This window comes from Heptranchias perlo, unplaced genomic scaffold (genome assembly GCF_035084215.1).
Source record: "Heptranchias perlo isolate sHepPer1 unplaced genomic scaffold, sHepPer1.hap1 HAP1_SCAFFOLD_1717, whole genome shotgun sequence".
NCBI lineage: Eukaryota > Metazoa > Chordata > Chondrichthyes > Hexanchiformes > Hexanchidae > Heptranchias > Heptranchias perlo.
In genome coordinates, this window is record NW_027138987.1 from 9,294 (window position 1) to 24,210 (window position 14,917).

General features: G+C 39.4%; 1 gene segment (V, D, J or C); it reads right to left on the reverse strand.

The window, feature by feature from the left end:
* Window positions 1–207: 207 nt before the first annotated feature.
* On the reverse strand, window positions 208–13,512 carry LOC137309611 (T-cell receptor alpha chain constant-like). The segment is given in 5 exon segments: window positions 208–1,159; window positions 2,169–2,276; window positions 5,491–5,538; window positions 5,629–5,922; window positions 13,465–13,512. Coding segments are annotated over 3 exon segments (282 nt in total).
* Window positions 13,513–14,917: the final 1,405 nt, after the last annotated feature.

The following is a 14,917-nucleotide window of genomic DNA, read 5'->3' on the forward strand; positions in this document are numbered from 1 at the left end:
TGTGTGCATGTGTTTGTGTGTGTGTTTGTGACTCTGTGTTCGTGTGTGTGACTGTGTGTGTGTGTGTGACTGTGTGTGTATGATTTGCTATATTAAGAACATATGAACAAGTCATTTTTCTTTCAGTAATGAACATTTATAAAAAAGTAAAATAATGAACTTGACAAAATTCTGTACATAAATGCATCTTACATTTGAAGTCACTGAAAGCAAACTAATGACCAGTAACAATTGTTGATAAAATGTATTTTATTTTCAAGAAATACCAGAAGAAATTTATCAGCGTATATCTTATAAATTCTTATTAAAAGATAACAATACTTGGCAAACTAATATCTAAACCTGCAAAAATGCATTTTAATATAATGTTGCATTTCTTAACAATAGAAATAAAAATAAAAATATATTCATACAATTGTAATTCAGTATTCCAACCTCAAAATGAACTTCTTGATGCATTTAAGTGCAATCGTGCTGACATGAAATTTGCATTTTTTTTCTTAATGGACGCCTGCACCTGTTTATTCTCAATGGGTTGAGCCTGGAGATTACTGTTGGGATGTTGCTGGGTTATTGTTGAACACATTCCTTTGTTGTTTCTCTAAACATCTATTTTAACAAAAGCCCAATCGGTTTAAAATGAAAGGGATAGACCCTACATTGGAAAAGTCGACACTACAATATCAGGCAAACACATCAGGCTCCTGCCCACTGATATCACTAAAAGACTTTAGTTGCTCATTAGAAAGTGGAACAAGAATTTAGAACAAACGCGTTATTGTACTCTAATATTGCAAGGACCTAATTTGTAAGCATTACACTCAATCTGCATAGACTGTACAATTTAAATCATACCGTAATCCACGTTATAATGTTAACACAATTTCAATAATGTCAAAACGGTAATAAGCAATTCGAATTCTTAAAACTCTAAATATAACAGAATATTCTCAACGAGGGGCATTTTAACTCAAGAGGTAAGGGTACAGATTAGGCAAACAGGCCACCAGGACGATTCACTAAACCAACACCCAACACGCGAGTACATCAGTTGTGACCATTATTCAGGGTATACGTGAAAAGGCCATCAGTGACAAAGCAAATTTTTGTTCTTCACTGTCGGGGTAGCTGTTCTGTTCTGATCGTTGTTTCATGATCCCTGTGGAGAGAGAAAGCAGGAACAAGTGGTCTTAATATATCCTAGTCAATAAGTCTGTCGCCCCTAAGCAGAATTAATCATTAACTGTAAACTGCCAATGTTACCAAAACTGAGCTCATAGTTCATTACATCTACAGACTTAACTGATGTAAAAACTTTTAATATGTACATAAGATAATTACTATAAACACACAACCCCGTACATATTTTTATTTGTACTCGAGATGTCGGTAAGACTGATAATTATTACTCATCCCAAGTTTCCCTGAGAAAGTGTTAGTGTTTTCCTTTGGTTTATAAACTATTTAAGATAATTGGCGAAAGAGCCAGAGGGGAGATGAGGAGATTTTTTTTTAACGCAGCGAGTTGTTACGATCTGGAATTCACTGCCTGAAAGGGCGGTGGAAGCAGATTCAATGATAACTTTCAAAAGGGGAATTGGATAAATACTTGAAGGGGGAAAATTTTACAGGGCTATGGGAAAAGAGCAGGGGAGTGGGACTAATTGGATAGCTCTTTCAAAGAGCCGGAACAGGCACGATGGGCTGAATGGCCTCCTTCTGTGCTGTACGATTGTATTTGGCTCACAGGGCATGAAAAGGTAATCGCATGATGTGGGCTAATCGCCTATCGGCCAGGCCATTCCACGAATTATATAGAATTACATAGAATTTACAGCATAGAAACAGGCCATTCGGCCCAACTGGTCTGTGCCGGTGGTTTTGCTCCCTCCCTACTTCATCTCACCCTATCAGCATATCCTTCTATTCCTTTCCCCCTCGTGTACTTATCTAGCTTCCCCTTAATGGCGTCTATGACATTGGAAGACGAGCAGGGGAGTTCTCCCTGGTGTCCTGGCCAATATTAACCCTCAAGCAACATCTGTTTGTGGGAGCTTTGTAAAATTATTCGGTCAATACATACAGGTGTTCATTGAAAGGGGGCTGCCTGAGGTGGGGTTTAGTCTTAGATACGGTGCACGGAAGACCATGGGACATTGTGGTCTCACCTTATGAAATCCAAGCACGAACAGTCATCAACAGATTGAATGCGATGCTTTTGAAGAAGATGATTCTTAAACTTAAGACTGTCAGAGAGAGAAGATTCATATGTTCGTCTGTGAGAAGGAAAGAAAACAAAATGTTGAGACTATCTGTCTGTCTGTCTATGCCTGTCTGTCTGTCTATCTATGTTTGTTTGTATCCATATATCTATCTATCTATCCATCTATTTTTATTCGTTCATGGGATGTGGGCGTCGCTGGCGAGGCCGGCATTTATTGCCCATCCCTAATTGCCCTTGAGTAGGTGGTGGTGAGCCGCCTTCTTGAACCGCTGCAGTCCGTGTGGTGACGGTTCTCCCACAGTGCTGTTTGGAAGGGAGTTCCAGGATTTTGACCCAGCGACGATGAAGGAACGGCGATATATTTCCAAGTCGGGATGGTGTGTGACTTGGAGGGGAACGTGCAGGTGGTGTTGTTCCCATGTGCCTGCTGCTCTTGTCCTTCTAGGTGGTAGAGGTCGCGGGTTTGGGAGGTGCTGTCGAAGAAGCCTTGGCGAGTTGCTGCAGTGCATCCTGTGGATGGTACACACTGCAGCCACAGTGCGCCGGTGGTGAAGGGAGTGAATGTTCAGGGTGGTGGATGGGGTGCCAATCAAGCGGGCTGCTTTGTCCTGGATGGTGTCGAGCTTCTTGAGTGTTGTTGGAGCTGCACTCATCCAGGCAAGTGGAGAGTATTCCATCACACTCCTGACTTGTGCCTTGTAGATGGTGGAAAGGCTTTGGGGAGTCAGGAGGTGAGTCACTCACCGCAGAATACCCAGCCTCTGACCTGCTCTTGTAGCCACAGTATTTATGTGGCTGGTCCAGTTCAGTTTCAGGTCAATGTCGATGGTGGGATGTCGATGGTGGGGGATTCCGTGATGGTAATGCCGTTGAATGTCAAGGGGAGGTGGTTAGACTCTCTCTTGTTTGAGATAGCCATTGCCTGGCACTTGTCTGGCGCAAATGTTACTTGCCACTTATCAGCCCAAGCCTGGATGTTATCCAGGTCTCGCTGCATGTGGGCACAGACTGCTTCATTATCTATCTATCTATCTATCTATCTATCTATCTATCTATCTATCTATCTATCTATCTATCTATCTATCTATCTATCTGTATACGTCTGCCTGTCTGTCTGTCTATCTAGCTATATTTGTCTGTCTGTCTGTATCTATCTATCTATCTATCTATCTATCTATCTATCTATCTATCTATCTATCTATCTATCTATGTCTGCCTGTCTGTCTATCTAGCTATATTTGTCTGTCTGTCTATCTATCTGTCTATCTATCTATCTATCTATCTATCTATCTATCTATCTATCTATCTATGTCTGCCTGTCTGTCTATCTAGCTATACTTGTCTGCCTGTCTGCGTCTATCTATCTATCTATGTCTGCCTGTCTGTCTGTCTATCTAGCTATATTTATCTGTCTGACTATGTCTATCTATGATTGTCTGTCTGTCTGTCTGTGTCTATCCATCTATCTATGTCTGCCTGTCTATCTTTGTCTGTCTGTCTATCTATCTATCTATCTATCTATCTATCTATCTATCTATCTATCTATCTATGTCTGCCTGTCTATCTATCTATCTATCTATCTATCTATCTATCTATCTATCTATCTATCTATCTATCTATCTATCTATCTATCTATCTATCTATCTATCTATCTATGTCTGCCTGTCTATCTTTGTCTATCTATCTATCTATCTATCTATCTATCTATCTATCTATCTATCTATCTATCTATCTATCTATCTATCTATGTCTGCCTGTCTATCTTTGTCTGTCTATCTATCTATCTATCTATCTATCTATCTATGTCTGCCTGTCTATCTTTGTCTGTCTATCTATCTATCTATCTATCTGTCTATCTATCTATCTATCTATCTATGTCTGCCTGTCTATCTTTGTCTGTCTATCTATCTATCTATCTATCTATCTATCTATCTATCTATCTATCTATCTATCTATCTATCTATCTATCTATCTATCTATCTATCTATCTATGTCTGCCTGTCTATCTTTGTCTGTCTATCTATCTATCTATCTATCTATCTATCTATCTATCTATCTATCTATCTATCTATCTATCTATCTATGTCTGCCTGTCTATCTTTGTCTGTCTGTCTGTCTATCTATCTATCTATCTATCTTTGTCTGTCTGTCTGTCTATCTATCTATCTATCTATCTTTGTCTGTCTATCTATCTATCTATCTATCTATCTATCTATCTATCTATCTATCTATCTATGTCTGCCTGTCTATCTTTGTCTATCTATCTATCTATCTATCTATGTCTGCCTGTCTATCTTTGTCTATCTATCTATCTATCTATCTATCTATGTCTGCCTGTCTATCTATCTATCTATCTATCTATCTATCTATCTATCTATCTATCTATCTATCTATGTCTGCCTGTCTATCTTTGTCTATCTATCTATCTATCTATCTATCTATCTATCTATCTATCTATCTATCTATCTATCTATCTATCTATCTATCTATCTATGTCTGCCTGTCTATCTTTGTCTGTCTATCTATCTATCTATCTATCTATCTATCTATGTCTGCCTGTCTATCTTTGTCTGTCTATCTATCTATCTATCTATCTGTCTATCTATCTATCTATCTATCTATGTCTGCCTGTCTATCTTTGTCTGTCTATCTATCTATCTATCTATCTATCTATCTATCTATCTATCTATCTATCTATCTATCTATCTATGTCTGCCTGTCTATCTTTGTCTGTCTATCTATCTATCTATCTATCTATCTATCTATCTATCTATCTATCTATCTATCTATGTCTGCCTGTCTATCTTTGTCTGTCTGTCTGTCTATCTATCTATCTATCTATCTTTGTCTGTCTATCTATCTATCTATCTATCTATCTATCTATCTATCTATCTATCTATGTCTGCCTGTCTATCTTTGTCTATCTATCTATCTATCTATCTATGTCTGCCTGTCTATCTTTGTCTATCTATCTATCTATCTATCTTTGTCTGTCTATCTATCTATCTATCTATCTATCTATCTATCTATGATTGTCTATCTATCTATCTATCTATCTATGTCTGCCTGTCTATCTGTGTCTGTCTATCTATCTATCTATCTATCTATCTATCTATTTCTGCCTGTCTATCTTTGTCTGTCTATCTACCTATCTATCTATGTCTGCCTGTCTATCTTTGTCTGTCTGTCTATCTATCTATCTATCTATGTCTGCCTGTCTATCTTTGTCTGTCTGTCTATCTCACACACACACGGACAGCGCTCACCTGTCTCCTCATCATCCTGCACCTCGATGCACGGCACTGCGGAATCATCTGAAGGAGCAATAATAATAATCAGTATTAATGACAACATCTTCGCACGTCACCTTAATGTCTTGGGTCGATTGTTACTATTTAACATACCAAGAGCTTTTAACTTCCTGGGTTTTGGTTCATTCAGGACGTTGCATTGAAATCCCTCCTCCAGCTCCGATTTAGGCCCTGTCAGATATCCGACCAGACTGTAGCTCTTATCCTCGATGGATACCATAGCGTCCTCTGGGGTTCGATTCTGGGCATTCCCCCCGGCCGTCAGGGACACGGTGAGGTTGTTGGGGAAGAAGTCTGTAACCAGGCAAACGGCTGAAACCACGGGCTGAGTGGTGTGTTTGGGTGGAGGGAGAATATAGACCGATGGTTCCAAAATAACGTCCCTTTCTGTTGATAGACATGACAATAACCGAAATGTTACATTTAGGCGATCAAATCACAATCATCATGCTCTATTCTTGAATAAACAGACGCCAGTCATTATTTATTAACGCATGAGGAATGTGTAAAGGTTGAAAGGCATTAGCTTGGAGCAGGATACTTTGTTGTTGTTAAATTTTTGATCAAAATTCCACTCCTTGTAATAACATTGAACTTTGGGATTATATAGAATTTACAGCACAGAAACTGGCCATTCGGCCCAACTGATATACCTCGGTGGTTATGCCCCATATGTAATTGACACAAGAACCAGAGGCGACATGAGAAAACACTTTTACGCAGCCAGTTGTTATGATCTGGAACGCCCTGCCTGAAAGGGCGGTGGAAGCAGATTCAATAGTAACTTTTAAAAGGGAATTGGATAAATACTTGAAAGGGAAAAATTTGCAGGGCTTTGGCGAAAGAGCAGGGTGAGTGGGACTAATTGGATAGCTCTTTCAAAGAGCCAGCACAGGCACGATGGGCCGAATGGCCTCCTTCTGTGCTGTATCATTCCGTGCTTCTATGACAATGTGCATGTTTCACTCTTTTGCTCTGTCTTGCCGCTTCTCTCTTTCTCTTCCCCCCTCTATATCCCCGTGCACAATCTGTGATATCATCGAACCTTGCAGCACAGGAGGAGACCTTTCGGCCCATCGGGCCCGTGCCGGCTCTTTGAAAGAGCTACACAATTAGTCCCACTCCACCGTGCTCTTTCCCCATAGCCCAGCATTTCTTTTCCCTTTGAAGTATATATCCCAGAATGATATTAGGGACGAGGGACTTCAGTTATGTGGAGAGACTGGAGAAGCTGGGGTTGTTCTCCTTAGAGCAGAGAAGGTTAAGGGGAGATTTGATCGAGGTGTTCAAAATTACAAAGGGTTCTGATAGAGTACATAAGGAGAAACTGTTTCCAGTGGCAGAAGGGTCAGTAACCAGAGGACACAGATTTAAGATAACTGGCAAAACGAGAGCGGAGGAGGAGCAATTTATTTACACAGCGAGCTGTGAATTCACTGCCTGAAAGGGAGGTGGAAGCAGATTCAATAATAATTTTCAAAAGGTACATACACGAGAAGGAAAAAATTCCAGGGCTATGGGGAGTGGACTAATTGGATAGCTCCTTCATAGAGCTTGCACAAGCACAATGGGCCGAATGTTATCTTTCTGTACTGTATGATTCTATATCCAATTCTCCTGTGGCCTGGGTTATGATTTGAAAACTGTTGAGTTTGTATCTTTCACAACCAATGTATATTTTAGAATAATATATTTGTTGGGGAACTCAAAGCGTCTATAAAATTGCTCTGGAAGTCTCGGTGCAATGGTGAGCACTGAGTGATTGCATAAATGTAATCAATATTTGTTATATTCCTTCTACATTATCCATAGCTAGTGCCTATTTTGAATATTGATAGATTTACATTTGTTGGTTAACCAATTATTGTTGACTTTTTCAGTAACTAGAAATTATTATTTGATATAAATAATATTACCCCCCTTTGGTTTTCATTCTCATTGTGAATTATGTGTCACATCAGGGGCGATGTATTTATTAAATTTGACAGTCAGCAACCAACCACCCAGTCTTTGATCTGTTTGGCTCTATTTCAAAATTACGTGTTCAAAATTATGAAGGGTTTTGATAAGAGTAGATAAGGAGGGACAGTTTCCCAGTGGCAAGGGGAGTCGGTAACCAAAGGATATTTAAGATAATCGGCAAAAGAACCAAAGGGGAGATGAGGAGATTTTTTTTTTTACACAGCGAGTTGTGATGATCTGGAATTCACTGCCTGAAAGGGCGGTGGAAGCAGATTCAATAGTAACTTTCAAAAGGGAATTGGATAAATACTTGAAAAGGAAACATTTGCAAGGCTATGGGGTAAGACTAGGGGAAGTGGAACTAATTGGATAGCTCTTTCAAAGAGATAGCACCAGGCACGATGGACCGAATGGCCTTCTTCTGTGCTGTAAGATTCTGCGATTTCACTATAAGTGCCGATAATAAAAATATAAGAAATAGGAGCAGGAGTAGGCCATATGGCCCCTCGAGCCTGTTCCGCCATTCCATCAGATCATGGCTGATCTTCGACCTCAACTCCATTTTCCCGCCCGATCCCCATATCCCTTGATTCCCCTAGAGTCCAAAAGTCTATCGATCTCAACGACTCAGCATCCACAGCCCTCTGGGGTAGAGAATTCCAAAGATTCACAACCCTCTGAGTGAAGAAATGCCTCCTCATCTCAGTCTTAAATGGCCGATCCGTAACTCTGCCCCCTCGTTCTAGACTCTCCAGCCAGGGGATACAACCTCAGCCTCTACCCCTGTCAAGCCCCCTCTGAATCTTATATGTTTCAATGTGATCCCCTCTCATTCTTCTAAACTCCAGAGAGTATAGGCCCATTCTACTCAACCACTGATCTAGTGATAATGGCACTTTCTTAGCCGTTCAGTTAGAACATAAGAACATAAGAAATAGGAGCAGGAGTAGGCCAGTCGGCCCCTCGAGCCTGCTCCGCCATTCAATAAGATCATGGCTGATCTGATCCTAACCTCAAGTCTAAATTCATGTCCAATTTCCTGCCCGCTTCCCGTAACCCCTAATTCCCTTTACTTCTAGGAAACTGTCTATTTCTGTTTTAAATTTATTTAATGATGTAGCTTCCACAGCTTCCTGGGGCAGCAAATTCCACAGACCTACTACCCTCTGAGTGAAGAAGTTTCTCCTCATCTCAGTTTTGAAAGAGCAGCCCCTTATTCTAAGATTATGCCCCCTAGTTCTAGTTTCACCCATCCTTGGGAACATCCTTACCGCATCCACCCGATCAAGCCCCTTCACAATCTTATATGTTTCAATAAGATCGCCTCTCATTCTTCTGAACTCCAATGAGTAGAGTCCCAAGCTACTCAACCTCTCCTCATATGTCCACCCCCTCATCCCCGGGATTAGGATGGTTTCACTCCAAGAACTAGCTTATGAGTACCTGACAGTCCTCACACATTAATATGTATGATGGTAAATTCTTTCAGCTAACTTACAGAGCCAGACGCTTTAGAAAATGTTTAATGCTTATGACTAAACACGGATTACTTGGCAAATAACCAGAGAATAAATAGATACCAAACTATCTATTTCTTCATTTTGATTAATTGTTCTACCCATAGATTTAAATATCTTTGCAGTTTATTAAAAGATTGAGACCGTGCTTACCGCTATTTTAACTGGTGCCCATATAACACCAGAAGACTTGCTATACACGCATAACATTTTGCAGTGTACAAGGACACCGGTCCAGTATCTATGATACTGGACTAGCGACCTGGAAGCCATGAGCTCAAATCCCATCATGGCAAGTTCTGAAATGGAATTCAATACGGATAATAACTTGTAAGCTTGTAGCTTTAAACTCTGGTGGATTGTGATAAAAAAAATCAGTGTTTATTAACGTCAGGCCTGGTCCAGTCTATACGTGACTACAGTCCATACTCCTAACATCCTCAGAATTGGCAACGAGGGATGGGCGACCAATATGGCCTTGCTAGTGTCGCCTTCATGCAGAGAATAACATTTCAATATGTTTAAACTTGAATCTTTCTTCTGCCTCCAAATTATTACCAACTTTTCACAGAACATGTTGTCCTAACTTGTGAATCTACCCAAAAAAGCTGATTTCATTTTTGTACAGTCCTACGCATAGCCTGGACTTGACTTCATTTTGCACCTATCTCCCTGCTATAGTTTACAAATCTATGACATGACTATTGTTTCCTTCAATGGACTGATCAGTAATCCTTCATATTTTCTTGTTTCTTGTTGTCAATTAATCACAAATTCGTGGATTTGTAACTTGTTATCTTGAATATCTATCAAACTACTTTGATTGAATTACTCGGTATTACAGTCAGTCTGGTTCCAGATCTGAATGTTAACTTGTAGTCACTATTCACACAGTATCAAAGGGTCATACACAAATGACCTGACTTTGTCAACTCGTGATGTGTACGTGTTTGGAATGGCGATGGTAACCATTTTGTAGTGTTTAACTGAAGGATATATGATCACCTCCTGATCTTTATCTACTCCTGGCGCTTGATTGGTTCTATAGGTCTTTGGGCACCTGTCCCAAAGATAACCTGATACTCACTACATGATTTCCAACGAGTGAATTATATCAACCACATGTATTAGAACATAAGAAATAGGAGCAGGAGTAGAACATAAGGCCCCTCGAGCCTGCTCCGTCATTCAATAAGATCATGGCTGATCTTCGACCTCAGCTTCACTTTCCCGCCCGATCCCCATATCCCTTGATTCCCCTAGATCCAAAAATCTATCGATCTCAGCCTTGAATATGCTCAACGACTGAGCATCCACAGCGCTCTGGGGTAGAGAATTCCAAAGATTCACAACCCTCTGAGTGAAGAAATTCCTCCTAATCTCGGTCCTTAATGTCTGACCCCTTATCCTGAGACTATGTCTCCTAGCTCTAGACTCTCCAGCCGGGGAAACAGCCTCTCAGCATCTACCCTGTCAAGCCCCCTCAGAATATTATTTGTTTCGATGAGATCACCTCTCATTCTTCTAAACTCCAGAGAGTTTTGGCCCATTCTACTCAATCTCTCCTCATGGGACAACCCTCTCATCCCAGGAATCAATCTAATGAACCTTCATTGCACCGCCTCCAAGGCAAGTATATCCTTCCTTAGATAAGGAGACCAAAACTGTAAGCAGTACTCCAGGTGAGCTCCCACCAAAGCCCCGTACAATTGTAGTAAGACTTCCTTACTCTTGTACCCCAACCCCCTTGCAATAAAGGCCAACATGCCATTTGCCTTCCTAATTTCTTGCTGTACCTGCATGCTAACTTTTTGTGTTTCTTGTACGAGGACACCAAAATCTCTCTGAACACCAATATTTATTAGTTTCTCATCATTTAAAAAAATCTGTTTTTCTATTCTTCCTGCCAAAGTGAATAACCTCACATTTCCCTACATTATATTCCATCTGCCACCTACTTGCTTATTCACTTAACCTGTCCATATCCCTTTGCAAACTCTTTGTGTCGTCCTCACAGCTTACTTTCCCAATTAACTTTGTATCATCAGCAAACTTGGATACATTACACTCGGTCTCTTCATCTAAGTCATTAATATAGATTGTAAATAGCTGAGGCCCAAGCACTGATCCTTGCAGCACCCCACTAGTTACAGCCTGCCAACCTGAAAATGACCCGTTTATCCCTGCTCTCTGTTTTCTCTCCGTTAACCAATCCTCTATCCATGCTAATATATTACCCCCAACCCCATGAGCCCTTATCTTGTGTAAAAACCTTTTGTGTGGCACCTTATCGAATGTCTTTTGAAAATCCAAATATACTACACCCACTGTTTCCCCCTTATCTATGCTGTTAGTTACATCCTCCAAAAACTCTAATAAATTCGTCAAACACGATTTCCCTTTTCATAAAACCATGATGACTCTGCCTGATCATATTATGATTTTCTAAGTCCCCTGTTATCACTTCCTTAATAATAGATTCCAGCATTTTCCCGACGACTGATGTCAGGCTAACTGGCCTGTAGTTCCCTGTTTCCTCTCTCCCTCCTTTCTTGAGTAGCGGGGTTACATTTGTTACCTTCTAATCCACTGGGACCGTTGTAGAATCTAGGGAATTTTGGAAGATCACAACCAATGCATCCACTATCTCTGCAGCCACCTCTTATAGAACCCTGGGATGTAGGCCATCAGGTCCAGGGGATTTATTGGCTTTTAGTCCCATTAGTTTCTCCAGTACTTTTTCTCTACTGATATTAATTATATTAAGTTCCTCATTCTCATTAGCCCCTTGGTTCCCCACTATTTCTGGTATGCTTTTTGTGTCTTCTACTGTGAAGATAGATACAAAATATTTGTTTAACACCTCTGTCATTTCCTTATTCTCCATTATAATTTCTCCTGTCTCAGCCTCTAAAGAACCAACGTTTAATTTTGCTGCTCTCTTCTTTTTTACATACTTGTAGAAGCTCTTACAATCCGTTTTTATATTTCTTGGTAGGTTACTTTCTTATTCTATTTTCTCCCTTTTTATCAATTTTTTGCTCATCCTTGGATAGTTTCTAAAACTCTCCCAATCCTCAGGCTTACTATTCGTCTTGGCAACATTATAGGCTTCTTTTAATCTAATACTATCCTTAACTTCTTTCGTTATATTAATATGCAAACCTACTTAATATCTGGTCAGCACCATACATCGAGACAAGTAGACAATATCTTAATTGTCTGGCACATAAACAATTAACAGAACGAAACAGTTCGTTGGAATTTCTCATTCACTCACTCATTCCCTCACTCACCCATTCACACTTTCTCCAGTATTCTTACAGAATATTCCAAACTGCAAAAGGTTTACCCGCTAGGTTAAATTAGTTTGTGGTGACTGTCAGTTATCTTTGTACATATTCTTCAGTCAATTACTAGTAAAAAAAATAATAAAATAGCACACCAGGCGCACTGAAAACAATACTAGATAATTTGTCCTTTGCTACCAATAAGCTGCGTGCTTACTAGTTTGTATATCAAACTTTCTTTCTGGACCAAATATTGTTTTATTACCACACAGTAGACAGGCCTCTGTGCAGAAACACTGCCAACTGTCCAACGTCTAGTAGGAAATATGATTAAATTACAATATTTTCAATTTGAGATCTGTAGTAGTCTTTATTTAGATACACGCCAAACTTCCAATTAAAAGTTGAGTGTTGCTTGCGATTGTTATTTCTATAATTTAAAAAATTAAAAGTAATTCTCAAAAGTAGCATGTCTTGATTCCTGCTGCATTGGTTGTCCAGTTATTATTTCTGTATGATGACGCTGCTTGTCCATTCCTAATTCTTGGGTGTACTATAAACCATTAAGTTTCAAAAGTATGAAATAATAATGAACTTCAGTGGCTCATATTAAACTAATATTGCAGCACACCATGTGCATAAGTATCAAGAATCCTTTATTATAATGAATAGAACATGAATTATAGCATTCAATTTACATGGGATCACATTCAGTCTAGTCCTGGGCCCAAATGTTATCTCAGTGCAATTGAGCAAGCGACATTCTATATTAGTACAGATGTTACGGGACATCTTGAACTGACATTTCTTTATGTAGATATATATACTATATATGTATACATAGATGTATATACATATATATATACTATATGTACATATGTACATTTCTTTCCCCTTCTCCATCTCTCTGTCCCCTTTTGCATCTTTCCCCTTTTCCGTCTTTCCCCTTTTCCTTCCTTCTTTCTTTCTTTCTGGCTATATATCTATCGGAATGCCAGTTGCTATTGTAAATAATGCATAAATATATATATATATATATACATTTTAGACCATATGGTATTGGTGTATGAAGTTGAATTAATCGTCTATCTTTGAACTGCTTAGATGCCCTGACTAACTATCTCATTAATTTTAATGCCAATCTATTCTGTGGTACTTACTTGCTTCTACAGCCAGTTTGGTCCCAGTTCCAAAGGTTAAAGCATAGCCAGCCCCTGAATTCTGCACAGTGATAGACGCCTAGCCCAAAACCATAGCACTGATTTCTAATCCCCTTTCCTATATAATCTATTCCCCGAGATAGAAGCAACGGGCATCATACCTAAGTCAGCAGAAATCTGATATAAATTGTTGAACCCAATGCAATCACTCCTTTCCCCAGTAAAGATGCTAATTATCCAACGCCCCTCTCTTTGAAAGAGCTACCCAATTAGTCCCACTCAGCTACTCTTTCCCTACAGCCCTGCATTTGTGTTGCTTTGCAAGTGTACATCCAAATGAGATAGAGATTACAGTATGGAAGCAGTTGCTTGAAAATATTTCATTTATGATTCATCTCAATATGAGCTAACTCTTCGATCTGTTCTGAAAAGGGAAGAAATGAATTTTAGATGAAAAAAAATAACCTACTTGGTATTACGGTTAGCCTGGTGCCAGGTCCAAAGATCAGCTTATTGACGTTATTCACACAGCATTATCCCTCAATACGAAAACTGTTTAACCAACACCCAGGTAACCTTTGGGGAAAAGGGGATAGTCTATGCACCCAACAAATAAGGTGTGTCACGGCGTTCTTTATAAATTGTTTACTATTTGATTAAGCTAAGCGTACAAAAGATGCCTTACCCTTAAGTGACAATTTGGATTTTTCTTACCACTGTTTCTCTTGCATTTAATTTCTAATCAATTACACATCATTAACAGTGTTCCGAGTAACCTCATACTGTTGTCATGTGTGTACAGATTTAACCTTACAAAAGGTCACACAAGTATAAATCTGATGAAAGGTCATTGACTTGAAATGTTAACTTTGTCTCTCTCTCCACATATGCGGCCTGACATGCTGAGAGCTTCCAGCATTTTCCGTTTTTATTTAATATAAATCATGCCTCCCTGAAATATTTCCTTTCATGGATATTCATTTGGGATTGGATCCTAAAAATATCAAAATTCAACACTTACTTGGTTTCACGGTGAGCCTCGTTCCCTCTCCAAATATCGATTATCATAGCTACCAGAATTCACACAGTCACACAGTCCTTAACAAAAACATTTGATGGATGCCAGGACCAGCAACATCTATTAGATGAGCAGCGAACACACCGAGCAAATAACTTGATCGTGCTTTTCCTGAACTGCTTGAATACCACTGATAACTATTTGATTTATACAAATATGATTAATATTTATTAGGTTCTGTAACTAAATGATTTTCTGATAGCCAGGCCCAAACAATCCAGTTCAGATCAATTGCACTGATTAATTATAGAATCCTAGAATCTTAGAATGGTTACAGCACGGAAGGAGCACGAGGAGAGATTACACAAATTGGGGTTGTATTCTCTAGAGTTTAGAAGGTTAATGGGTGATCTGATCGAAGTTTATAAGATATTA